Raw genomic sequence first — 26464 nt, 5'->3', positions numbered from 1 at the left:
TAAACAGACGAGGCCAGTCAGGCACTAATCCCGAGGGGGAGCAGTTCTGGCAGAGGGGACAGCAAAGACAAGGCCCTGTGGCAGGAAGGAGTTTAGCATGTGAAGGGGACAGAAAGAAGGTCAGATGGCTGAACTTGAGTGAACTTGAGGCTGAGACCAGGTCAGAGCAGGGCAGAGGCCAGATCTCCCTGGGCTTGTAGGTCAAGGTGAGGGCTGGCGCTTGTCCTCAGTGCATCAGAGGGTTCTGAACAGGGCAGTGCTGAGGCCCACAGTGATTTGGTCTGAGGTCAGCGGGCCTCTCAATCCTGACTCACGTGTGGCTCTCTATGGTGCCACAGGCTTCTTGAAGGTGCCCCACTTCCTTCCTCAGTAGCATTTGCACAATCCAAATTGCACTGTCACCCAGGAGCCCGGGCAGGGGTTTACCCCTAGGTCAGTTACCATGAACCAGTTGTCCTCCCGCCCCACTGCTCACCCCTCACCGGGCCTCAGTCTCTGCATCTGTGACGTGGGCACCTGCGACCAAATAACGCTGGTCCTCCCAGTTCTATCAGTCTAGCGCTGGGTTCTGACTGAAGAGGATGCAGGGAAAGTGGGATCCTGGCAAGAAATGAAACTGAAAGTAAATATTCCTCCAGGCTCTAGGGATGCCGGCAGAGGTGGGGGTGGGGGGAGTAGGCGAGAGAGGAGGGAGATTTTTAGAAAGCTGAGTGGGCAGGGGCCCAGTGACCCAGGCTTTCACTTCTCCTAAACACCAGGCGCACCATGTGACGCAGGCCACAGGGGTGACTGAAAGGGGAAGCCAGGGGAGTCCAGAGTTTCTCAAGAAGTCAGAGAGGGACAGACTGAGCCCGGAGGGCTCTGAGGGGAACCAGGAGGAAGGGGAGCTGAGGCAGTTGGGAACAGGGAGGAGACAGCAGGGCCTGAGGGGCAGAGGGAGCCCCCACCCCAATGCAGGCCATGTCTCATTAGGAAAGGGGACAAGATTTAAGAAAGGGAGGAAAGAGGAGGAGGGGAAAGGGGGAGGGGGGCAGTGTGAAAGGAGGGACAGAAGGGGTCAGGCTGCAGGAAGGTGGGGGGGAGTTAGGGGAGAAAGGGCTTGGGGCTTGGGCGAGGGGAGCACGCATCAGGGGTGGGAGGAGGGGAGAGGAGAGCTGGGAATTAGGAGGAGGTAGTAGAGGCCTCGCAGTGAGCAGAGGGACGGGGCAGGGAAAGGAGGGGAGAGGCGCAGGGGAGAAGAGGGGCAGAGGGGAGAGAAGGGTGGGCAAAGGGGTGAGAAAGGGGACAGCCAGTGGGGAGGGGAGGGGAAGGGCGAGGCCGGGCCGGGTGAGGGCGGGAAGGTGGGCTAGAGAAGATGCCCGCGCCGCGCGCCCCGGGGGAGCCCCGAGCGTCCGGGGAGCGCCGGGCCCTGCTGGCGCGCCGAGCGCGGGGCCCGCGACCCTGGCGGCGGGCGGCGGGCGCCGCGGTGCTGCTGGTGGAGACGCTGGAGCGCGCAGCCTTCTTCGGCGTCTCGGCCAACCTCGTGCTCTACCTCAACGGCGCCGGCCTCAACTGGGCCGGCGAGCAGGCGTCGCGCGCCGCGCTCGTCTTCCTGGGCGCCTCCTACCTGCTGGCGCCCGTGGGCGGCTGGCTGGCCGACGCGTACCTGGGCCGCTACCGCGCCGTGGTGCTCAGCCTGCTGCTCTACCTGGTCGCCTCGGGCCTGCTGCCCGCCACCGCCTTCCCCGACGGCCGCCGCTCCTTCTGCGGCGAGATGCCCGAGACGCCGCTGGGGCCCGCCTGTCCCGCGCCCGACTGCGAGCGCAGCTCGCCCAGCCCCTACTGCGCACCCACGCTCTACGCCGGGCTGCTGGTGCTCGCCCTGGCCGCCAGCTCCGTCCGGAGCAACCTCCCCTCTTTCGGCGCTGACCAGGTGAGTGGCGGGGGGCCTGCCCCGACGGGAGGCCCTGGGGGTGAGCAGGGACGGCAGAGGTCCGGGGCCGAGAGCCGGGAGGCAGGAGGCGTTGGCCCCCAGCCTGACCTCGGACAAACCACTTCCCCTCTCTGCTCCCAGTTTCCTTGTTTGAAAGAGCCCTGACAAAACCGATGGCGACAGCAATGGGAATAACTATAGTTGGCCTTCTTAGAGCTACTCCCGGCGTCCTACGTGCCAGCCCTCAACATTTGCACCATTTTAACTCATTTAATCTTCTTCACTACCGGTGCGGTGGGTAGTAGTATGCCCATTTTACAGAGAAGGACACTGAGGTTTCATGGCATTAGTCAACGTGTCCAAGGTGACATGGAGGGCCCCACCATGAGCCCCATGTCTGTGTGTTATAGGGTTCCGGGAACCAGGGCAGGAGCAAGGCAGCCTCTTCCTACCAGCAGTGCCAGAGGTTGTCAGGTAGACTTGTTCAGATCCCAGCTGTGCCCCTCACTCACTGGGGGCTCTTGAGCAAACATCTCAACCCTTAAGCCTTTCTCCTTTCCCCCTTGGACAGAGTGTGGCACGTAGGAGAAATTCAATAAATATTTGCTAAATGAATGAGTAAATGCCTAACAGCATGGCTGTATTTTGATAGCTCTACTCAGCAGGATATTAGACAATAATTTAGACTAATATGTAATATTATTAAAACAGCCACATACGGTGTTAATGAGCAAAAGCAGGATGTAGAACTGCATACAGATATGAGCACAGCCCGTGAAAAGGCTAGGTGTCAACCAGAGCGGAGAAACTGAAGAAAGCTTGTTGCGGTCGTAGGGCCAGGCCACTGGGCTTACGTGCACTTCTTCCCTCATTGACTCTGTTTTTCAAATATTCTTCAATTGCATATAGTACACTCATAAAGGGGACATTTTTTAAAAGGATCATTTCATCAACAGCATCCACAGTCCAGCAGTGAGCACAGTTTCCAGTGTCCTTGCAAAGGGCTCACTCCTCCAGCCTGCTTAGATTCCTTTGACGAGGGGTTCTCTGTGCCTCCAGGGCAGCTCTGGCCATTTCTTATGTGCTGTTGACCTTCCCTCGGGAGGGGACCAGGAGACCCCAATATTTGCCAGTCGGAATCTCCCATCTTCCCTTAATTCTGTTCTCTCTTTGACATCCCACTAGTGAGTGCCCCCACGCAGGTGCCCTTAACCTGTGCCCTTGACCCCCACTGACCTCCAGAGGGCCTCAGCCTTCCTATGCCCACTGTAGCAGAACTGGCCTCCCTGACCCTCCCATGGCATGGACAGTGACATCAGCTCCGGTATGTTCTTCCATTTACTGAGCACAGACTTTGGGCGGAGCAAGGCCCTGCTGGAAGGCTGCCTTAAAAAGTCAGGCCCTGAGCCCAGGACGATGCAGAAACACTAACATGGTTTGAGGCAGGGATGGGCATCGCTGGATTTGAGTTCTTTAAAAATGGCTCTGGCTGCAGTGGAGAGAGTGGGTGGGCTCACAAGCATGGGTGCCCCAGAACAGTAAGAAGGCTGCGGCAGGGGCAGTCAGATAGGGAGGCGGGTGGGAGGGAATGGCACCATCTGGCAGACAGCTCTACCCAGGAGCTGCATGTTTAGCACACTTGCTGATTTCAGGAAGGGCCATCCATCATTCTCCACAAAGTGTCTGCTCATTCTGGAAGAACTCATTTATATCCTGAACGGCTGCCTGGTCTTCCCCCTTAGAGTTACAATTGTCATATTCATTTACTTCCAATTAATAAATGGAAGTGGCTACTCATAATGGGACTTATTCAATTTTCTGCTTGAACGTCTAGGGCCAGGGTTCTCAGCTGGCATGCCCTTCGCTCCCGATCGCCAAGAGGACCCCTCAAAATCCCCACAGCAATGCAGTTTTAAGCACATCTGCATGGATTATAGTTTTACATATGGAAAAGGAAAAACAAAATACTTATGTTTTTCCCAACGTAACTACAGAAAGTAAAGCTTGACACAATCTTCTTAAGTAGTGGAAATATGTACCTCCAGATGAAAGACAGTAATGGATTCTGAGATTTGGGGGGTGATTGAAACGGTGACATATTTAACAATGTAAAGAATCTTTTATTTGCTCCATTGAGATGACCCTTAGTCGCCACTGCTTTCTAAAATTGTGGGTGAAGGCCGGGCGTGGTGGCTCACGCCTGTAATCCTAGCTCTGGGAGGCCGAGGCGGGTGGATTGCTCGAGGTCAGGAGTTCGAGACCAGCCTGAGCAAGAGTGAGACCCCGTCTCTACTAAAAATAGAAAGAAATTATCTGGCCAACTAAAAATATATATACAAAAAAAAAATTAGCCGGGCATGGTGGCTCATGCCTGTAGTCCCAGCTACTCGGGAGGCTGAGGCAGTAGGATCGCTTAAGCCCGGGAGTCTGAGGTTGCTGTGAGCTAGACTGATGCCACGGCACTCACTCTAGCCCAGGCAACAAAGTGACACTCTGTCTCAAAAAAAAATAAAAAATAAAAAATAAAATAAAATAAAATAAAATTGTGGGTGCCGGGCCCTGCCCCCCAGACCTGCTGAGTCAGAATCTAGGACCAGGGTCTGGGGGAGGTGGGGCTGCCTGTGCGGCTGATCGGAAACCAGCAGACCAGAAGGGGGCCTGGGGCCTGACTGTTGTGGATTGATCCAAATCCTGGGTAACGATTTTCAACCCCTCTGCCCTTGCTGGGGGGCCTGACATTTTTTTTTCATATGGCAGAGGGAAGCAAGTTGGGGGGAACGGGTGGGTCAGAATAGGGTACTCTGCCTGCATCTCCAAACTGCAGAGGACATTCTCAATTAGACTTCTAACTGTTCCTTCAGTAATATGCACACATCACATTTAATATTGTGGAGCAGAACTGAGATCTTTATTGGCTTTTTTGTGATTATAAGAGTAATGCATAGTGTAGGTTGCTCAGTCAAAGACAAAGGGATAAATCAACCAGAAATGAACAAAGTGGCATCAGAGATATCTATTGTGTGCACTCCTCAGTGACAATAAAAAAGCAGTGTGTCCTGGGTATGCAAAAGCAGCTGTGCCAAAATGTCCTGATCGTTAACAAGTGACTCCCCAAGAGAAGGGTTTATTCATTCATTCAACAAATATTTATTGAGCATCTATTTAGTGATCAGAGACTAGGAAAGTACGAGAATGCCCATTCACTGACCCACGAAGTGTCTCCCTCCCTGTGGGAGGGAGGGGTGTGGGTACAGAGGGTGCCCCGTGCCTCCTTGGTCCTCACTTTCACCCTTTCCTGGCTGGCAGGTGATGGATCTCGGCCGAAATGCCACCCGCCGCTTCTTCAACTGGTTTTATTGGAGCATCAACTTGGGTGCTGTGCTGTCGCTGCTGGTGGTGGCTTTTATCCAGCAGAACATCAACTTCCTGCTGGGCTACAGCATCCCTGTGGGCTGTATGGGCCTGGCGTTCTTCATCTTCCTCTTTGCCACCCCCATCTTCATCACCAAGCCCCCCATGGGCAGCCAGGTGTCCTCTATGCTTAAGCTTGCTCTCCAAAACTGCTGCCCCCGGCTGTGGCAACGGCACTCTTCCAGGTGAGCAGGGGGCTCTGGGTGAAGGGAGCCGCCAATCCTAGAGCGGTGCATCCTTCTCCTGGGGAGGCATGGTCCAGACTGCAAGGTTCTGGTTCAGCTAGGTCCGGTGACAGCCCTTTTTGATGATCTGCTTTCCAGTGGGCCAGAGCTGTGACTGAGGATGGCAGTGGAGGTCAAGGTGGTGATGGTGCTGGTGGTATTATTGGTGACACCCTAAGTATAGAAAGTGTGAGGATGGTCATGGTCTTGACAGTGATCATGGTGATAAGGATGAGGATGATGGTGTTCATCCCTACAGTGAAGACAAACACTGGTAACAGAGATGACAATGGCAGTAGAGGTGGTGTTGACGGGATATAATATGAACCATGCTATGCTGCCCTGTTATTAAGTACAACAGAGTCTTGGGAAATTGGCCAAACTTGCTTCCTCCCCTATTCTCTGACATCCAATGGGGGGAGATTCTAAATGGCCTTGTATGAGCACAGTGGCTTCCTTTTGCCTTCTCCTTCCTAAGTTAATTGACTATGTATTCTACGCAAATCTGTCCCCAGACCTTGGAGCCAAGTACAGCTCCTGTCAGTAGGCTCTAGATGAAAAAGCTGAAGAACATGCTTCTCCCAATCTGGTATATTGCTGGAGGGTCTGTGAGTATAGTCGGCAGATGTGTCGTTTTGATTATGTATCGCTGCTTAACAGACCATGCCAGCGCTTAGTGGCTTAAACAACAATCTTCTTATCCCCTCTCTCAGTTCTGAGGGTGACTGAGCTCAGCAGGGAAGTTCTTCTGCCCTCATGATGTCACGGGGGCTGTGGTCATTTGAGAGCCGAAAGGGCTAGAACATCTAAGCCGGCTCACTTACATGGCTGGCAGTCAGTGTGGGCCTGTCAGCTGCGACTGAAACTAGAGTGCCTTGCTTCCCCTTCGTGTGGCCTTGCCACATGGCTTGAGCTTCTCACAGCGTGGTGTCTGGGTTGCAAGAAGAGGGAACATTCCAAGAACGAAAGTTCCAGAGGGAAGAAAGCAGAGGGGGCGGGTCTTCTTAAGGCCATTACGAAGCTTAGAAGTCCCAGAGCACCACTTCTGCCTCATTCTGTTGGTCAGAGCAGCCACAGGGCTGGCCCAGAGTCAGTGGCACGGGAAATAACCTGCACCGGTTGGTGGCAGAATGGCAGCACATACTGGGAGGGGAGCAGTTGACGGTGGCTGTCTTTGAAAATGACCATGCAGCTGTTGTCCCTTTTGGAATCTCAAAGGATGGGGCAAGGCTCTGGGACAAGAAGGGATCAGAAACCTCTCAGGACAAAAGGCAGAGGGTGACATCTGCAGCAGCGGTAGATCTGTCCCGTCTGCTGGTGATGCACTCCCCCATCCCTGCCTCTCCACTCCCTACCGTCTCGTGTAGGGAGGGGGTTGTGATGTTGACTGTTGAGGAGGATGGACTTGGGGACAGCAAGCAGGGGAATTCTGGTGTATCGAATCTGTGACAGCGTCTCTGGGTCAGGCTTGGACTGGGACTCCCCTGGTTGCCATGATGCTACAAGCAAAAATATCCCTTAAGCCTCTGTTGGCCGCAGTCTGTGGTCTTACTTCCTCCAGGGCCCAGAGGGGCCACAGCTCTGCAGCGGGCTGGTCTTTACCAGCCACCTTTGCTGCAGAAGAGACGACAGTGGCAATGTTGGCAGCAGTAGTGCCAACACCGAGAGAGAGAGTGATGGTGACAGTAATGGCAACTCTGGAGAGGGTGCTGTGGTGACAGCGATCGCCTTTCTAAAGGTGGTGATAGTAAGGATGCTGGCCTGGGTGACAGTGACAGTGGTGGCAAAGGTGATGAGAACAGTGGGGAGGAGGAGATGAGGGTAGTGATCTCCGAGGTGGTGGCTGTGAGAAGTTCCAATACTGGGAGGAGGACTAAATTAGGGGACACTGGTGGAGGTGAGAACGGTGGCCCTGGTGGTGGGATGATGATGGCTGCCTTTTATCTTCTGCCCCTGTGGTCCCACAGAGACCCTCAAGGCGCCCACCTGCTGCCTGACCAGGGGTCTCCCCAGCCTAGGCCGTCCCCTCAAGAGGACATTGCCAACTTCCAGGTGCTGGTGAAGATCTTGCCCGTCATGGTGACCCTGGTGCCCTACTGGATGGTGTACTTCCAGGTGAGCACCCCTGCCCTGTTGCCCTGGGGGCCTGGCTCCCCACTTGCCTCACTGGCCTCAGTCCACATCGTAGAAGCCCAGGGCATGTGGGAAGAGGGGGGAAGGTGGGGACAAAGTGAGTTGCTGCTACATGCCTGCTGGCATGGGGCCTGGGACAAAGCCGTCCCAACAATTAAACTCCCTTGGGTCATACAGCAGGAGGAACTCTGGAGACAAGCCAGAGGCCCAGCTCCCTAAATAAGTCACCCATCTCTCTGGGCCTCAGTTTCCCTATGTGTACAATGTGTGGCTTAGACAAGAGGCTCTTCCAGCTCTGCAGCATTTGGGTCCTCTGACTTGGTAGCTGTGGCCCAGAGAGGGTGTGTCGGTTGCACAAAGCCCCACAGCAGGTCAGGGGCAAGCTCAGTGTGTTGAGTACTTTGTGACAGTCGTTGCCCAACCTGGCTGCGCCCCATAATCACCTGCAGAGCTTTTAAAAAATACAGATTCTCAAGTCCCACCCCAGGTTACTAAGTCTGAATTGCTGGGGAGGTCTCCAGTTTAATAAACTTCTCAGATGATACTGACACTCTAATTTGACAACTGCTGCCTCCCACCTACCATGCCACCTCCCAAGGGGAAGGCTAGTGGTGTGCATGCATGTGTGTGCTGTGTGTGTGTGGGGTGGGCAGCAGCCTAACCCAGCCCCTAACCCCCAGGCCGTAAGGTCATTCCCTCCCATCCTCCTCCATAAGAACGTTTGTTGGAGCTGCCTGCCTGCTAGGTAGGGCTGGTACGGAGAGTGTGCATGATGAGACAGGGACGTGAGGGTGTCCGGCTGACTCTCAGTCATCCCTGTCAGAATACTGACATCCTCCATACCAGTTGGTACAGGGCTGCTCCCTGAGTGACCCAAGCACCCTCCCCTGCCCTGGCCCCTCCTGGAATCTCCTGGAACCCCCTCCGTTATACAGCGACTGAAGGGGCGATGCCTGGTATGGCAGGGTTCCTGCTCCTGCAGCTGTGTGCAGAGCCTCCCGGTGGCTCTGTGTCTGTACAGTCCCTGTGTCAGCCTGGGGGACTCAGCTTCGCTTCGGTGTCAGATGAGAACTCCCTGTGGGGACAGCCATGCCATTATCTTCCCCATTTCAGCAAACATTTACCCATGCTTACTCTGTGCCAGGCCCTGGAGACACAAATGTGAGTCAGAGCAAGCCAGGCTACCAAGGCGGAAGGAGGATGGGAAGGTGACTTTCCCCCTGAGGCCAGGAGAGGGGACAGCTGCCCAGCTGCCCTGTGCTGATGCTGGGAATGCCCGCCTAGGCGCCGGGAGCCTGCCGGGGCTGGAGGTGGGCGGTCAGCCCTGTTCAGCTGCACGTCCGTCTCTCTTGGCAGATGCAGTCCACGTATGTCCTGCAAGGTCTTCACCTCCACATCCCGAACATTTTCCCAGCCAACCCTGCCAACAGCTCCGTGGCCCTGAGAGCCCAGCGCAGCAACTACACGGTGAGAGACAAAGTGTGTGTTCAGCACGCAGCTGGGCCGAGGCTGGGGGCTTCCTCTAAGAGGGGGAAGTGAAGCTGCCTTCACACTCCCCTTCGCCAGCTGCAGGTGACCTAGGATACAAGAAAAGCACCTGCAGAGGGGCCGGGGCAGGGGTCGTGCGACGCCCAGGCATCCTGCCAACATGCTCAACTGCTCAAAAGCACTCAGGCCAGCTTCACTCCCCCAGGCTGCTGCTCCGAAGCAGGCCTCGCTGCCCGATTTTGCACCCTCAGATCAAGCACACGCAGGTCCCATTCAACTCTACTTTCTTCCCTCTTTCTCCGGGACCCTTGAATACCTAGATCCCTGTCTTTCACCAGAACTTTCTAAACTAGTTCCTTGGCATTTCAGAGACTCATAAAATTAAAGATCCTCAAAGCTGGCAGATAAATGACATATTTGCCATTGTACTCCATTTCCTTGCCATGGCAGACATCACTGATCAATCATGACAGTTTTTCATGTTGATCCCATAAATGTTCCAAGCATCCACTACTAATTGATAGAAGCTAGAATACAAGAGGAACCTATTTGCCAACCCCAGTTTAATCCCATCCCCTAGTTACGCAGTGGAGGAATGTGAGTTCCAGAGAGGGGAAGGGCTGCCCCCAGGTCATGCAGGAACAGTCTGGCGTCCAGGTCCCCTGGCTGCAGCCTTCTCTGCTACCCTACCTCTCTTGACTTCCTCCCACCCAGATCCCGGAAGCCTGGCTCCTCCTGGCCAACGTAGTGGTGGTGCTGATTCTGGTCCCCCTGAAGGACCGCTTGATCGACCCTCTCCTGCTGCGGTGCAAGCTGCTTCCCTCTGCTCTGCAGAAGATGGCGCTGGGGATGTTCTTTGGTTTTACCTCCGTCATCGTGGCAGGTGTGCGGCGGGGTGTGGGGCAGGGGGCTGGCCTTTGTCTTTCTTCCATTCCAAAAGGATTTGAAGGCATTTGTAAAAAATATGTAAAAGCGGGGCAGGGCTCAGCTCAGCTAAAGAAGACTTTCATGCTGTGGCACAACCCTGAACCCTTTCCACTTAGTAACTTTATGATCCTGAAGTCACTTAGGGTCTCTGAGCTGCATCTGTAAAATGGGGATTGCAGCCATTCGGACTCTGAGCAGGGCCTGTCTCCGTCCTCACGGAACGCAGTCTAATGGAGGGTGTCATGAGGATCAAAGGAGATGAAGTCTGTAAAGCACCCTTTAACGTGCCTGGATCACAAGTAGGAACTGGAGAAAATTAAAGCTCAATAAACAGTATTGTGTTGAAAGTATGAAAACCAAAGTAGACTATTTTTCAGCTATGTGCTTTTAAGAATTTTGTCCTATTTCATCCACAAAATAATCCTGGGAATTTTATTCATGCTTCTTGCATAAGGGAACTGGATCTCAGAGAAGTTAAGTGATTTGCCCAAGGTCACACAGCTAGCCAATGATAGGGCCAGGGCTGGAACCCAAGTCCTCTAACTCCATGTCCAGCATTCAATCCTCTAGAGTATTCTACTAGAGCATAGCTATCTCACAAGTAATGAAAGGGAAGGGGATAGAATAGTTAAACTTGAAAGCCAGGTTAGAAACACTACAGCAATACTTGAGGTTACAGTAGAGAAGTCATGTGATATCACAGAAAGCAGGCCAGCTTTGAAACCAGACATACTGGGGCTCAAATCCATCCGTGCCTAATTATTAGCTGTGTGACTGTGGCCTGGTTGGTTGCTTAACCTAAGTTTCACCTCCTTCATTTGCAAGAATGCATACTTAGGTGCCTAGTACATAACAAGCCCTCAATTAATGACAGTTGTTATTGAATGCAAAACCTAGCTCTGAGCTTCCTAGTAGCCAAGGCAAAAAGCGAGAAGTTGGAAGTGAAATCTTGACCCCTACTCCCTGGGCCAATATTCTTTTCCTTACCTGCTGCCCAGTCAGTCATTGGCTACTTAATGAGTACCCACAACATACCAACCCCTGCTTTGAGCTAAGCCAGCAGTGTCCAACCTTTTTGGCACCAGCAACCGGTTTCATGGAAGACAATTTTTCCACGGACTGGGGCAGGGGGGATGGTTTCAGGGTGATTCAAGCACATTACATTTATTGTGAACTTTATTTATATTATTATTACATTGTTAACCTCCCTGCTAATGATAATCTGTATTTGCAGCCGCTCCCCAGGGCTAGCATCACCACCTCAGCTCCACCTCAGATCATCAGGCATTAGATTCTCATGAGGAGCGTAAAACCTAGATCCCTCATCTGCACAGTTATGATAATCTAATGCCACTGCTCATGTGACAGGAGGTGGAGCTCAGGCAGTGGTTCAAGCAATGGGGAGTGACTATAAATACAGAGGAAGCTTTGCTTGCTCACCTGCCACTCACCTCCTGCTGTGCAGCCTGGTTGCTAACAGGCCACGAACCAGTACCGGTCTGCAGCCAGCGAGTTGAGGACCACAGGGCTAAGCTGCCTGGCGTGGGCCTGGCTATAACCTCTCTATCCTCCCCCACCAGGAGTCCTGGAGATGGAGCGCTTATACTACATCCACCACAACGAGACTGTGACCCAGCAGATTGGGGAGGTCCTGTACAACGCAGCACCACTGTCCATCTGGTGGCAGATCCCTCAGTACCTGCTCATTGGGATCAGTGAGATTTTTGCAAGCATCCCAGGTACCCTGGATCCCTTCCCCTGCTCTTGCACCAGTGATGGTGGTGCCTCCAAGTCAGGGGGCCCACGGGTGCAGCCTCCAGGGCTCATCTGCATGGAGGTGTTTTCTTAGCAGGGCTGCATTCACCCAGTGGGGATTTATTGGCACTTGGTTCATGCCAGCCACTGCAATCCGCACTGGAGATCTGGAAGTGAGCAAGGCACTTCCCACTGTGTCTTTGCGGTGCTGTGCCCTCCACCTGAGATTGAGGGTGAACTCCTGTTTCCCCTTCAATAGCATACCAAGGCCCCTGGGCAGAGGGCGTCCTGCCTTCCTACCCTTTGTTCATCTCTATCACAGCACACAACAGCCTCTGTCATAATAATGCATTTCTCTGTCTGTCCCCCTGGGGCTGGGAGCTAGAGCTGCAAGGCTGGGGCAGAGGAACAAGGGCTTCCTTGCTGCAGGGCCCAGGGCTAGGCTGGGTGGGACATAAAGATAAACTGGGGGGAGAAAGTCATGCAAGCAATAAACCAGTGGAGTGTGGAGAAGTGACCACAGACCCACCGCGGTGGGGGCCGCTGGCATGGCGAGGAGGGGCCAGGTGAGCAGGTGGGAGTAAGGACCTCACAGGCAGAGGGAACAGCAGAAGTGAAGACCCAAGCCTTGGGAGTGTGGGGGGCAGGGCTACAGAGGCGTGGGGGTGGGCGTGGTATAGGGAATGGAGGTCTTGTAGGCTGAGCCTGGATCTTGGAATTTCTCCTCAGGGCAACAGCACCCCCCACCTCCAGTATCCAAGGGGCTTTGGCAGGGAAAGGACCCCATCAGAGATGCTTCAGACAGACCTGTCTGGCTGCGTGAGGAGGACGGGAGTCAGGACAGTTTAAGAAAAATTTGCAAGGGCAGGGCAAGAAGTGACCAGGGCTGGGGTTTGACCCAGGGCAGAGGGGGGACAGAGAGAAGGACCTACATTTAGAACAGATTTCAGAGGTTGAATCAAAATGATTTGGCAATGACAGTGCAGGTGGGCAGAGGGTGGGGGACAGAGGGAGGGTGAAGGTGGTGCTGGCTTGGAGGTGCTGTGGCTGAAATGGGAAACCCAGGAGGGGAGGAGGGGAGCCAGAGCTCTTGGGGTTCAGCCAGGTGATGAGCAGAGCAGAGGGGAAGGTGTCATTGGTGCTGAGGTGTGGTCACAGCCTGGAGGGAGGCTTGGTGGGGGTGGGGAGGTGGGGGTGGCCCAGCGGGCAGGGCCCCCGCCTGTCCTCTGCTCCTCCACTAACCCCTGCGGGCCCCCCACCTCCCTCTCCGCAGGCCTGGAGTTTGCCTACTCAGAGGCCCCGCGCTCCATGCAGGGCGCGCTCATGGGCATCTTCTTCTTCCTGTCTGGGGTGGGCTCGCTGTTGGGCTCCAGCCTCGTGGCACTGCTGTCCTTGCCGGGGGGCTGGATGTACTGCCCCAAGGACTTCGGTGAGTGTGGGGGCTTCCCCAGGAGTGGGACACAGGTGGAGGGAGGCTTGGAAAGGAGGTGGCAACTGCTAAGTGAGCCCAGGCAGAATGCAGTAGAGGGCTACACTCGGGAAAACAGGGTTCTAGCCCAGACTCGGCCAGTCACACAGCGTGGCCTCCCTCCTTGGGCCTCAGTTTCCCCAAGCATCAAAAAGGAAGCAGTGAACTCAGTGGCATGCTGGCATTCTGGCTGAAGGGTTACCTTTCTCGTGGTATTTGAATTTCAAGCCCCCTTACGAATAGCTAGTGACACGGGAGTTGCAGACACCCCGGGAGACTCTCAGAGAGCCAGGTGCTAGAGGGGTATCTACCAGCGTCTTCAGATCCCACCCACTGCCCACATGGCTCAGCTGCCAGCCCCAGGGACAGGGTGGCAGACAGGGCATCCCTGCCCTGACCCAGTACCCACTGTCCTTCCCCAGGAAACATCAACAATTGCCGGATGGACCTCTACTTCTTCCTGCTGGCTGGCGTGCAGGCCGCTACGGCCCTCCTGTTTGTCTGGATCGCTGGTCGCTATGAGAAGGTGGCTCACGGCCCAGCCTCCCACAGCCGTTCCGGCAGGGACAGGGGCTGAACACGTCCCGTCCCACCCCCTTGCTTCTCCCCACGGACACAGACAGCAGCAGTCCCAGCTGTGGTTTCCTTCTCGGTTTATTCTGTACCCAACATTAGAATGCAATGGTTCCCATAAATAAGAGGCATGAGCCCTTCCTCAAGACCACGGTCCATGACAAGGGGCGGGGCGGGGGGCCTGGGTGGGAGGCCTTGCAGAGGACCACACAGGGGACTTGAATAACAAGCACCAGAGGACCCGCAGGAGGGGGCAGGCTAGAGGCTTATGGGACCCCACGCTTGCTGCGCCAGGTGGGCTGGGGAGGGTCAGGAGCTGCCCCGGATCCTCTCCATGTAGTTACGAAGCTCCTCGGGGTCCTTCAGCCCCATGTCCTCACACACCCAGCGGATGTCCTCCTCGCCTGCCACCAGGATGGACTGCACGGCAGGGCCCCCTACGGGCTCCTCAGGCAGCTGGGCCGGAGGGGCTGGCGCGAACGTCACAAACTCTACACGCTTCCGCCGCCCCCCAGCTTCCTTTCGGGCCAGGGTGCTGGAGGAGCTGGAAGTGCCCCCAGGAGGGCAGGGGTCCTGGGTTGGGGCCTCCCCTCCTCCCCCACTCTCACAGGGGCAGCCCCCCTCTGCCTTGGGCAGGCCAGGGGACCGCCGGTCCAGCTGGCGGCTCAGTTCCTCCTGGTCGGTGCCCAGCCAGACCCAGTTGTGGGGCTGGGGCGAGGTGGGGTCGGGGGCGCTATCTGGAGGTTCTTTGCGCTGATAGCGCAGCACGAAGACCACCCCATTGACCAGGAAGATGAGGATGGCCACACAGAAGATTCCCAGCAGGGCGTACATGCCCAGCTCTAGGTCGGTGACACGCTGAGGGGCAGGGACCATCTCCTCCTCCTCTTCCTCCTCCTCCTCTTCCTCCCTGGCTTCTGCCTCCTCCTTCCTGGCCTCCTCCTCCTCAGCCCGCTCAAACTTGCCCCTCACGCCCACGCCGGCCCCGGCATTGCCTGCCACCCGCCACTCACCACCTGTGCTGCCTTCTGTGGCTGGCGGGCTCTGGGCAGGGCTGGATGGGAGGACAGGGGCCGGAGTGGGGGCAGGGGGCAGCCCCAGCCAGGCGGTGCCAGAGGCCAGGGGCACACGGTGGCGGCCCCGGCGGCAGGGCTCGGGTGGGTGCAGAGCCACGTGCAGGGGCAGCCCCTCGGCGCCTGCCCCACTCACCACCACCCTGAGCTGGGCACCCTGCTCCTCAGCTGGCAGGACAGCACCAGGCTCCTCTGCCGAGACGGACAGTCCCAGGTCACGACGGTCGTAGAGCTCAGCGGGGGCCAGGGTGTGGTCAGAGAAAGACAGCCACAGGGAGAGGGCCACCTCCTGTGGGGCACACAGACACAGGCAGAGACACGCGAGGGCACGCACGCATGCACACAGAGACCACTCCCACAGAGACAGGCCACACGGAGGAGAGACCAGAGAGAAAACAGAGACACAGGCAGATAGACAAAACACAGAGAGAGGGGATGTGTGTCAATCACCTGTTTGCCACTCAGCCCCAGGGTCTGAGTCATCGGGAGGGTCCTCAGAGCCATCTACTCAACCTCCCACTGCCACACTCCAGCCACTGCTTGATCACCTCCAGCCACAGAGAGCTCACTACCTCACAGGGAAGTCAGTCCTCACTCTGGAAACCCTAAGGTTGAGGGTCGAGGTACCAGGGCCCCCTTCTTCCCATTCCCCTCTGCCATCAGCCCCCACCTGGAGATGTTGACCTCATCCCCCTGACCCCCAGCTGTCACCTGCTTTGGGGTGGGAAGGGCTGACTGTGCCCAGCATGTGGCTGTGACCTCCCCAGGGTGGGCAGTGCCCCGGCTCAGGGCCAATGAGATGCCCATCACCGGCTGCACCCGCAGTTCCAGCACCGAGACTTTGTCGTCCGTCACAGCCAGTGCCTGCTCCCCCAGAATGGAGTCAGACAGCGGGGAACGCACCTGAGGGTGGGAAGGAGCTGGAGATGGGGGGCCTTGTATGTAGCTCCCCACCCAAAGGGATCTGTCTTCCGCTTCCAGCATCCTTACAGGCTGCTCTCCACCCTTTGCACCCCAACTACATGCCCTGTACCTACCTGAACCCCAATCCCACACCGAGGGGACAGTTCCCTCCTCCCTCCAGACCTGGCCCCTAGGTTCCCACACCCCAGCCCTTCATGCCTAAAGGACTTCCCCCATTACACGCCACCCCATTCTCATCCAATCCTGCTGTGCTCATGCCTAGACTGCACACCCCCTCCCCAGGCACACCCTGGGCCCCCCTACTCTCTTCACCCCTGCCCGTGACCACGCTGGGGGCCACCTACGCCCTTCTCAGGGAGTCTGCTCCGCAGCGTCCCCTGCTGGCTCACCTCGATGGAGGTGACACCTGGCTCCCGGCCCACCAGGACGCGGCCGCCCTCCAGCGAGGCGACGCGCGGGTCCAGCACATGGGCGTGCGGTGCCACCAGGTGGGACACGTCTAGCAGCCAGTCGGGGCCGAGCAGGTGAGTGAGGCGGCGGCCGCCGTCCAGCGGGTGGGCCGCGAAGGGGGCGAGAAAGCGCACTCCGGCGCGCTGGTACTGCAGGCGGCAGCCGCGGGCGCGCCGCTCCTCCTCCGCCGCCTCCGCCTCCGGCTCCGCGGGCCTGCGGGGCGGGGCGTCAGCGCAGGCCCCGCCCCCAGCCCGGGAGGCCCCGCCCTCCGAGGGCCCCGCGGCTGGAAACCCCCAGCCCTGCCTGCCTGCCCGGGGGGCCTGAGCACGCCCAAGCACGCTGCCCCCAGCAGGCTCCAGTTCCTCAAACTCAGCCGCCAACCCCCGCCCCTCTTGCTCCCACGGAACACGAATAGAGACCCTCTCTTATGGGGATGGGCCGCCTCACCCCCGGTTCTGGTGAGCCCCCCGCCAGGGGGTATTCAATATTTTACTGAGCTCTGTGCCATCTTAGGCTTTGCGGACACAGCAGTGACCAGAACAGACAGAACCCCTGCCTTCAAGGGGCTTTCATCCTCAGGGGAGGAGCGTGGGAAGGGTCCGCGGGCAACCAGCAGTATTAACCAGTACATGACATAGATTAGAAGTGGCAGGTACTGTGGAGAGAAGTGAGGCCGGGAAGGACGAGGTCGCAGTTTCAAATACAGGGGTCAGAGCTTGGGCAGAGCAGGGGTCAAGGGCAGGGATGGACCCGAGGAACTGCAAGCACCTGGGCAGTTTTTCAGACCCCAGCTTGGGCCCGTGGCTATGTCCCCTGTGTGCCTCTCAGTCCCAGCGTGACTTTGCCCAGGCCTGCCAGCTCCCTCAGGCCTCCACTCACCCTTCAGCTGGGCCAGGTACCCTCCAGCCGCGGACCTGCTCCAGGGTGGTGTCTGTCAGCTCAATGCGCAGGGGCAGCAGCGGGGCCCACACGGTCAGCCGCAGCGACGCCCGGAGCCGGCGCCACCAGAAGTCCACCCGCACCCCCCGACCTCCCCGGCTCTCCTTGCCAGCCACGAACACGGCATCGCAGGCCTCAGACACCTGTGGGAGGGCAGAGGGCAGGGGGGTGAGCTAAGCCACAAAAGACAAGCAAGCTTGGGCCAAGGAGGGCAGCCTTGACCCCAGGCCACAGGAAGGGCTGCAGCTGAAATTCAGTTCTGCGTTTCACTGTAATGCAGGCTGCGGCAGGGTTGTTGGTTAAGCTACTGTCCTTAGTTTAAGAAGATTTTACTGTGCATCCAGGGTGCGCTCCCCATGGAGGAATGGGGCCATTCCTTGAGCTCCCCTGGGGTCAGCTGGGGAAACTGGCTCGTCTTCCTCCCGGCAGAGCAGGAGTTTGAACCCATAACTTTGGCCCCTTATTTATGCTGGCTGACCTCTGGCATTGGTACTGGAGCCATCTGGCAACCAGCCTATAGCTAAATAGGCAAAGTTGGTAGGCAAGGCAGATCTATCCACCCAACGCCCTCACCTACCCAAGGACATACATGTCAGCAAAGGGCTGCCACAGGTGGCAAAAGATACTGTCCCTATTCAGGTGGCTGGGATCTGTGTAAAGGCAGGTGCCATGCTTCCCCTCTTAGAACTTCAAGATGGAGAAAGTTGCCCTGCCCTTTTTTTTTTTTAATTCACAGTCTCAAATAATAATAAGTACTTTTACCATTATATAATTGCCACATTGTTATTATTAAAACAGCAGTAGTAGCTGCTGTTGTTTCAGCTCATGCTATCTACTGGATACTGTCTTAGGTGCTTTCAATTCTTACAACCCAGAGGTATACTCCCATTTTAAAGTTTAGGAAACTGAGGCTCAGAGAGGGTAAAAGACTTGCCTGTGATCACACAACTAATTGATAACAAAGATGTGTTTCAAACTAAAACTTCCTGATCCCAAAGTACTTGCTTTTAAGTCTCCCAGGCCAGCTCATTTGCCAATGCAATAATGAATGTGAACGTGCCCAGGGTAGGGGCAGTTGGGGTTACATAGCTCCCACTGGACTCTGGAGAGGTGGCTGAGACAAAAGAAGTTGAAGGTGTGGTTCCCCCCATGAGGTTTCTGGTCTCAAGAAGAAGCTGTGCTCTTGGGGACCCGCATGGGGAAGGAGAAAAGCCATGAGTGTGTGACATAGAGGCACACTCACACGAGGTGGGCGCCTGCCACTCACCTGCAGCACCTGCATGTTGGCCGACTCGCAGCCGATGTGCTCTGTCACCTCTACCAGGGCACCCCCGCTGTCCACGGTGACAAGACGCACAGGGACACGCCGGGGCACTCCAGTCAGTGGTGCCGTATTCACCAGCTCCTCAGCCTGGGGGTGGAGGAAGAGCTCAGTCCCAAGCCCCTCGGTTCACGGGGCTCCTAGGACTTGGCCCCAGCCTGGCCCGGCAGACACGGAGGTTCCTTACCTTGGCCAGTGGGATGAGGGCTCTGATGTCCCGCTCCGACACCAGGATTTCCCACACCATTTTGTCTTTCTCTGCTTCGGGGGCCTGACCTGGGTACTCCAGCTGCCACGTGACGGGGCGAGTGACCGTCACGGCCCCACCCGTGCCATTCTCCACCACAAAGTCCACCCACAGGAACTCGGAGAGTTCGAGGGGGCTGCTGGCCAGAAGAGAGAGAAACTGAGTGCTTGCTGGCCTTCAGGTACGGCCCAAGCACTTCCTGCATTCACCAAGTACGACTGTCCCCACTTTCCACATGAGGAAACTGAGGAATAGAGGTGACATAACTCACCTAAGACTACACAGCAAAAAGTGACAGGGCCAGGATCTAAACTCAAGCATCTGAGCTCCAGAGCCCAAGCTCTTACCCACTGTTGACCTCTCCAAGGCTCATGCAGTGACTTCGCCACCTCCCAGCAGGTTGCTGGCTCCCCTGCCTGCCTGTCCCCTACCTGCCTGGGTCCCCTCCACTAAGATCTCTGCTTTCCACAGCCAGTGAGGCAGTGGAAAGCTTTGAGGTCAATTCTACCAAGGAGGGAGATTCACTTCCAAGACCTGAATGATAACCCTCAGAGCTTCCTTTGATCCAAAACCTACGTGCTGGAAACTGTCCCCGTAGCGTGATATGCAGTGTCTTATTTTCACAAACCCTAAGGGATACATTATTATCCCCATTTTACAAGTGAGGAAACTGAGGCTTGGGTTGGGGGGATGTTAACTGGCTTGCCCAAGGTTATTCATCCAGTGTCCGAACCAGGATTCAAACAGGGGCTACAAAGTCCATGCCCTTGGCCCAGTCTCAGGGCACAAATAAGAAGAGACTGTTAAGTGTTCAGAACTGCAGCTGGGCTTTGGGGGAATATTCATGGCCCAGAGGAAGGGCCCCAGTTGGTGGGGGCAGGGGGCGGGTAGTGGCTGTGAGGGCTGTAACTGGGTGGCCAGGATAGGCTGGCATCACCTGGGATAAGACTCACAGACACCTGCTATGCCTGGCACAGTGGCTGGGTCTGGGCAAATAGTGGCTGAATGAATGATATGCCTGTTTGTGCTGCTTTCTTTAAAAAGTCTGTTCTTTTGCCTACTCACACAGTGATCTGGAGGTAGCACGGCAGCCCCCTTCCCTTGGGCCTCCAAATCTGCCCACGAGCACGCTAGAACCAGCCCTCCCTCCTCCACCTCCCAGGGGAGGGAAGCTGCCCACCTGGAGTCTGGCTCTGTGAGCCCGGCGCGGTGGCAGGTGATGAGGGTGGTGTGGTGCTTGGAGCCCTTGAAGCGGTCCAGCTTGACAGTCCAGAGGGTGGGCTGGGCTGGGCGGGCGGCCTTCACGTGCAGCCCTTTCTTTACCTTGATCCTGGGAGAGAGGTTATAGGTCCATTTTGGCAAGGTAGACACGGAACTGTGGACTGGATCCGAGGGGGAGGACAAGGGGCCAAAGCCATCAGCCTCCTTCCTGTCTGGCCTCCTCGGGTCCGATCTGAATGTCCTCCTGGCCATCCTCCAACCCAGAAGGACCCCGCCTCAGCGCAGGTCACACCGTAAAGCTCTCCCCCACCTACAGACCACTGATGACGGCCCACACGGTCAAGCCTGAGTCTGGTATTCGAGGCCCTCCAGGGTCTGGTCCATTCTCGCCTTCTGCTGCACTGTCCGCTTCAGCTACACCACATACGCACACACAGTTCTTCCCCACGCACGGCTCCAAGCCTTTGCCCAGCCTGTACCTTCTGCCAGGTCCACCCTTCCTTTCTGTATCTACTGATTCTTTAAGCCTCCAACAACTCGAATACCATTGCCTTTAGAAAGCTTTTGCAGTGGCAGGATGAATTCCCCTGGGACCGCACCCCCGACCCAAGCCCCTGCAGCATTTTAAACCTTCATCAGAGCACACACACCCACATGCCTGCCAATTCAGTTCATGCCCTGCCCTGCTGGGGGCCCCTCACTGCCAGACGGGCACTGGGCCTTGCTCATGCGTGGATCCCCAGAGTGGGGACACAGGGCATGGCATACTAAAGTGTCCAGCAGATCCATTTAGTGAGTGTGTGATCGAGCACAGGAGGGCATGAGAGACAGGGAGACACAGAGAGATGGGACACGCACAAACCCACACATGGGAGAGACATGTCACACTCTGCAAATCCTTGTCAGTTGGATTGGGTAGGTGGGTCTTTGGAGGAATTCCTGCAGAAAAGGACACAAAGAATGTGGGCCTTCCTATGCGGGGGAGAAGGTTCTGTCCAAAGGTTAGGGACCTGTGGCGAGAGTGACAAGCGGGGAGAATGTGCAGATGAATGTGACTGGGGCACATATTCCTCTCTGCGGCATTAGAGCAATAGCCCACCACCCCCAGGCACCACGTTTTCCAGTTTCCAACCCCTTCCATGGTTCTCCTCCTGGGGACAATGTTAGCCCCACTGGACAAAGAAATTCCAGGGAGGTGCTAGGGAGAGGGGAGGCTTCCTACTTCTGACTCCAAATTCAGGGCTGTGCCAATAATAGGGTCCTGCCAGGGCAATTACACCTCTTGGCCCAGAAGGGGTGTGGAGGACCCAGGCTCTGCAGAAGTCAAAAATTCCAGCAAAGACCCTAAGAAGAGCATGTACCTGCCCACAGTCTTCCTGCAGAAGTTCCCACCCCCACCCATGCCCAGGGGCACAGTGCTCACCGCAGGGTCAGGAGGCTGGCAGTGAAATTGTGCCGAAGCAGGAGGGTGGCACTGAAGACCTGGCCAGGCCGCACTGGCACGTCGGGCACCCGCAGAGTCACAGCCTCATCCAGGGGTACCTCCTGGTACTGTGGAGGGTCTGCCGGGCGCAGCTCCACACCACCCACTGGCAGGGCCTGCTCCCTGGGGTCATCTTCCCCACTGGGGCCACAGCCCCCAGGGCCCTCCGCCGCGGGCTCCAGCGTGTAGGCCAGCTCAGCCCGTGTGGTGGAGCCCTGCGAGAACCAGTGTGAGGGGAACTCCAGCTCCACCACGCAGGCGCCCAGGGATGGCTGCGAACACACAATGGCTGTGGTTGGCACGGGAGGTGGGGCTTGGGGGAGGGAGAGGATCCCCAGCACCCATGGCAGGAAACCCAGATCTGGAGGAGTTCGTTAAAAAAAGGGCCAGCACCAATCAGAGGGTGAAAAAAAAGGGGGCGGGGGGCCAGCATGGGCCAGAGAGACCTATCCCAGGTAACATAGCAAACTAGCCACATGGCTGGAAAGGTCAAGGTTTCAGAACACATCTGCAGACCACTCTTCTGCCTTTGGGAAAAGTCTCGTGCCAAAGTGAGCCAATCCCAGTGCCCCACCCAAACCGTGCCCCAGGACTGCCCTGACTGGAACTCAGGCTTCTCGACATCCTAAAGCTCAAGAACTAGCTCTTTCCAAAGAATTCCTGTGCTAGACTCCAAAACAGTGGAAACAGCGATTATGAAAGTAATACTAACAATAATGCAAAAACACTTGCTGAGTGACTACCTGCTATAAGCTGTTCTTGTGTTCATCCCATTGATGGCCTACTCCCACTCCATATGAAATAGGAATTGTTATTACCCCATTTTACAGATGAGAAAACTGAGTCTCAGAGAGATTAAGCTACTTGCCCAAGTCACACACGATGGCCTGAACTCCTAGCCCTAAGTAACCTTTCACGGCACCGAAAGCTAGTGGAGCAGGAATGGAGTCAGGTGGCCGGTGACCCACAAACTTCCCAGGAGTGGTGGGCCCTTTCCCCTCCAATATGGGACCATCCTTTGGCTGGTGCAACAGCAGCAGCAGGGCCAGCCTAGGAGGGGCCCGCCCACTCACCTGGAAGCGGCAGGCTCCGTGGGCAGTGCCCGCAGGGTGTGTGGCATGCAGACGGGCACAAGGCAGGCTGCCAGGCCCTGGCGGCCAATCTTGCCCTTTGAGGTGGAAGAGGACCCGGGCATGGGGCTCTGCTGGAGTCACGGCTGCCTCCACTGAGACAGCCCGCACGTCCCACGGGACTGGCCTTTGGTGGGGCTCAGTGAGCTGAGGAGGGACCACCTGGAGGGAGAATGAGGAGGCTTGACAAAGCAGGAGGCAAGGAGCAGGAGGATCTGGGAAGATGGAATGCCCAGCTTCCAATCCCAGCCTGTTTTCCCCTCTGGAAAGTGGGGAGCACAGCTAGGGCTGGGGAAGGCCCCCGAGCCACACACAGCAGACCTCAGGCACTGAGTCCTGTTAGCCTGGGGGTGCCTGGTGCCCCCTCCTTACCTGCTGAGTGGCAAAAGGCGGGTAGGAGGCCCGGAGAAGTGGCTGGGCCCTGGGCCAGGGCTGCAGGAGCAGAAAGGTCTCAGATCGGGAGCCCAGAGAGGAGTTGGCAGGTGGGTAGTGGCCCACCTGCTGCACACGGAAGTGCTCAGGAGCATCCAGGAGCTCCAGGGCTGCTGGCAGGTAGACAGGGTCCAGGGGGTCCTGGTCACAGTCCACTGAAGAGGGATAAGGGGTACAGATGGTGACAGCTCCAGAGATGGCAGGGGCTGAACTGAGCTCCATCCTGGGGCACAGTGGTGGTGGGCAATGGATGGAGAAAAGGGCTGTAAATGTCCCATGCACCCAGGATGCCCTAGGAATCTCCCCATTTCACAGATGAGGTTAACTGAGGCCCAAAGAGCCTCACACAGGTAGTACACAGCAAAGCCAGGATTTGACCCTGAGTCCAGTGCTGGATGCCAGCTGGCCAGCCATCTCTCCTTCTACCTTCCACAGACATGGCCTTCTTTCCAGCAGAGCCTTCTCAATGCTTACCCTCCCCCATCTCTGCCCTCCACGTACTTGCCTCTGATACCAAGGCATTTCTGGGGTATGACTCTCCCCAGATAGGTCTTATTTGGTAAATGATGGTAACAAGGTGAGCTTTGTACAAAGTAGAGACCCTTTCTCTGCCCCTGGGTCCTTGGCTAGACTTGGCTGGGCATCCACCCTCCCTCCCCCGTCACTGCCATGGCAACCCACACCATCTTTCCAAACTTGCTCCGTTCGTTCCTGTACCCACTGGGTACTGGAGCGGAAGAGGGAGATGGGGGGATGCTGAAGAGGCCTGTGAAGCTACTTGAGTGCCCTGGGGGTGGTGTGGGGACCATGAGACTGGGGAGATAGTCAAACTATTCAGTCACCAGAAAGATAAACGACCACTAAGGCCATATTGGTTTGTACTATTAGCCGTAACAATAATAATTAACGTGTTTTGAATGCTAACTATACACAGGTAGTAGTTTAAACATTTTGCGTGTATTTAACTCTTTCAGTCTTTGTAATAACTCTGAATCAGGTTCTTTTATAATACTATGAATCCCATTTTGTGGACATAGGAAATGAGGTGGAGAGGTTAGGGCACTTGCCTGTGGGCCCACAGCTGGAGAGTGGGGGAGCTGGGAGGTGAACCCAGGTGTTAACCACTAGACAACCCTGCCTCTCCATTGCCCCCCTCACCCCATACCCTGCCCTGCAACAGTGCCCCCTGCCAGCTTCACTCCCAGGACTATGTGTCCCCTCCTCTGCCCGGTGGCACCTTCCTCCTCCTTTAGGGCCAAGAGTGAATTGCCAGAGAAGGAGGAGGGGAGTTGCCTCTCTCTCCAGGAAGCCCTTCTTGGTTATCTGCCCTCCCACCAGTCTCCTTAGTCTTTTGGAACCCTGGTTGCCTCCTCTGGGTTAGTTACCTTCCTATCCACCCGGGGCCCTCTTACTCATCCTGGAATTCCCCCAAGCTGGGAAGCTCTCTGCAGAGGACTTCCTGGGAGCCTGGAGACCTGAGTTTAAGTCCTAGCCCTGCCTCAAAACATGTGTCGGTCATGAACCTCTTGGAGCCCCAGTTTCCTCACCCGTAGGAGGGGCAGGAGCATTTAGCAACACTGTGGACGGGAGGGCTTTGTAAAGTGTGGAGCGCTGTCTGAAGGAGGGATTATTGCTGCTGCATAATGGATGTGACAAGGCTTTCCTCCTCTCTCTGTAGGAGGGACCTCCCACCCGGTCCCTCAGGGTGGGGAGCAGGTGGCTGAAAGCAGCCCCATAGCTGGACTGGGGGTGGAGTGGGGGGAATTGGTTTCAACCTCCTTCCAGCCCTCCCCACCAAGGAGCAAGCCTCTGAGAAATTCCCACTGCCCCCCTTCCCTCCCAGCCCCAAGCTAACAGGTGAGTGACTACTGCTCCCCGGGGGTAGCCCCTGGCCTCCTGGCCTCCTGCTACTCCATTGCCTCCGTAATTACAAGATGCTCTTAGCCGGACTCCCACACTCCCACGGACTCCCATCACCCAGAGCTCAGCTCCCTCGGCGGGGGTAGGAGAGTAGAAAATGCCTCACTACCCCTCACTCTTCTGTGGCATCATTCACCCTGCAACCACAGCCTGGCTCCCCAGCCCATGCCAAAGGCCCCCTCCCCTTCCCCCAGGGATGGAGCCTCACAGGGACTCAAGAAGGCAAGGATGGGGGGGCCATCCCTGGAGACTCCAAGGTCAGAGAGCCCTCGGGGCAGGGAAGGGGGCCGCCTGTCTCCCAGGTCCCAGGCAAACAGGCTGCCTTCCACTCCCGCGGGGGTGGCTGTGTTGTGGGGGGAGGCTAGGAGCCCCGAGAGTGCAGCTCTATAGACCGCAGATTAGAGAGTGGTGGTGACGCCGTGGTGCCAGGGACAGGGGCAGCCGGGTTAGATGCCCCGGCTGAGGGGACTCTTGCAGAAGGTGCGGGGCCGCGGGAAGGATGGTCCCGGGTCCGGAAGGAGTTGCCGGGGTGTGCAAGGCGAAGGAAGCCATGGGGGCGGGCGGCTGGGGGCAGGTTCCCGGGGGCAAGACCTCTCCGACCCTCAGGGCACGCTGCGGGGCGACCCCGCTCAGGGTTTCCTCCGAGAGCCCGAAGGTTCGCGGCTCCGGGGCATTCCTGGCACCCGGCTCGGCCCAGCCCGCCGCCCCTCGCCCCGCTGCTCCCCTCCCGCTGACCTCTCACGACGTCCAGGGCGAGGGCCACCAGGAGGCAGAGCCAGGGGCCGCAGGGTCCCCGGGGGGCCACCGCCGCGCGCCCCGCCATCCGGGCGCGCATCCTCCCCACGGAAGGCGGGGACCAGGCGGGGCGGTTCAAGCGGCCGCGCTCCGGCCCGGCATCTCCCGCGCCCGCTCCGCGCCGGCCCGACCCGGCCGGCTGGGTCCCCGCCGCCGCCCGCCCGCGGCTGCAGTTCCCAGACAATGGAGCGGGAGCGCGGGGCGGGAGGGAGCGAATCGCAGCACACGGGCTGCCCCTCCGCCCCGCCGGGTCCTAGCGCCCTCCAGATCCCGAACGCCAGAGCGCCTCGGTGCCTGAGGTCGGGAAGAAAGCGCTACCCGGGAGACCACCTCGGGGACTGGCCCGCCTCTGCCCGAGGGACAAGATGTGTTCTGTTTGGCTGCCTCTCGGAAGCTTCTGACCAAGGAGGAAAAACCCGCTTCCTCTGCCTCACCCCCGCCCCACAAGCAGTTCACCTGTGAAGGCATCTGACACCTGAATCAGAACCAGAATTCAGGGACATATGGGAACCGAGCTGCAGGGGCAGAAAGGGAGGGGGCCAAACGGGGCCAGATGCCAACCACCTGGGCCTGCCCTGACAGAGCCCTGGGCCACCCCTATGGAGGGAGGGCTCAGGTGCAGGCAGCTCCAGTTTCAA

At 57.2% G+C, this 26464-nt stretch overlaps 2 protein-coding genes across 5 annotated transcripts; one reads left to right on the top strand and one right to left on the bottom strand.

Moving 5' to 3' along the window:
• Nucleotides 1-1351: 1351 nt before the first annotated feature.
• SLC15A3 (solute carrier family 15 member 3) lies at nucleotides 1352-14037 on the top strand. The gene is made up of 8 exons (XM_045558184.1): nucleotides 1352-1912; nucleotides 5219-5508; nucleotides 7515-7662; nucleotides 9037-9147; nucleotides 9883-10051; nucleotides 11676-11834; nucleotides 13124-13279; nucleotides 13741-14037. Exons 1-8 carry the CDS (start codon nucleotides 1355-1357, stop codon nucleotides 13893-13895), a joined length of 1746 nt encoding a protein of 581 aa, XP_045414140.1. The 5' UTR covers nucleotides 1352-1354; the 3' UTR covers nucleotides 13896-14037.
• On the bottom strand, nucleotides 13955-26236 carry TMEM132A (transmembrane protein 132A). 4 transcript variants are annotated; one of them, XM_045558181.1, is made up of 11 exons: nucleotides 25767-26236; nucleotides 23052-23266; nucleotides 22623-22841; nucleotides 21490-21821; nucleotides 20026-20175; nucleotides 18786-18981; nucleotides 18545-18688; nucleotides 17218-17420; nucleotides 16278-16551; nucleotides 15676-15867; nucleotides 13955-15316 (listed from the first exon to the last, which is right to left on the bottom strand). In XM_045558181.1, the coding sequence occupies exons 1-11, from the start codon at nucleotides 25864-25866 to the stop codon at nucleotides 14201-14203; spliced, it is 3141 nt and encodes a 1046-aa protein (XP_045414137.1). In that variant the 5' UTR covers nucleotides 25867-26236; the 3' UTR covers nucleotides 13955-14200. The 4 variants fall into 4 exon arrangements, with proteins under 4 accessions (XP_045414137.1, XP_045414139.1, XP_045414136.1 ...); XM_045558183.1 differs by having other exon boundaries at nucleotides 13955-15253; XM_045558180.1 differs by having other exon boundaries at nucleotides 18786-18984; nucleotides 25767-26037.
• Between the last annotated feature and the right edge of the window lie 228 nt (nucleotides 26237-26464).

Source organism: Lemur catta, chromosome 7, assembly GCF_020740605.2.
Source record: "Lemur catta isolate mLemCat1 chromosome 7, mLemCat1.pri, whole genome shotgun sequence".
NCBI lineage: Eukaryota > Metazoa > Chordata > Mammalia > Primates > Lemuridae > Lemur > Lemur catta.
Note: the sequence above shows the minus strand (reverse complement) of the source record. Positions and strands in the feature narration are given on the sequence as shown.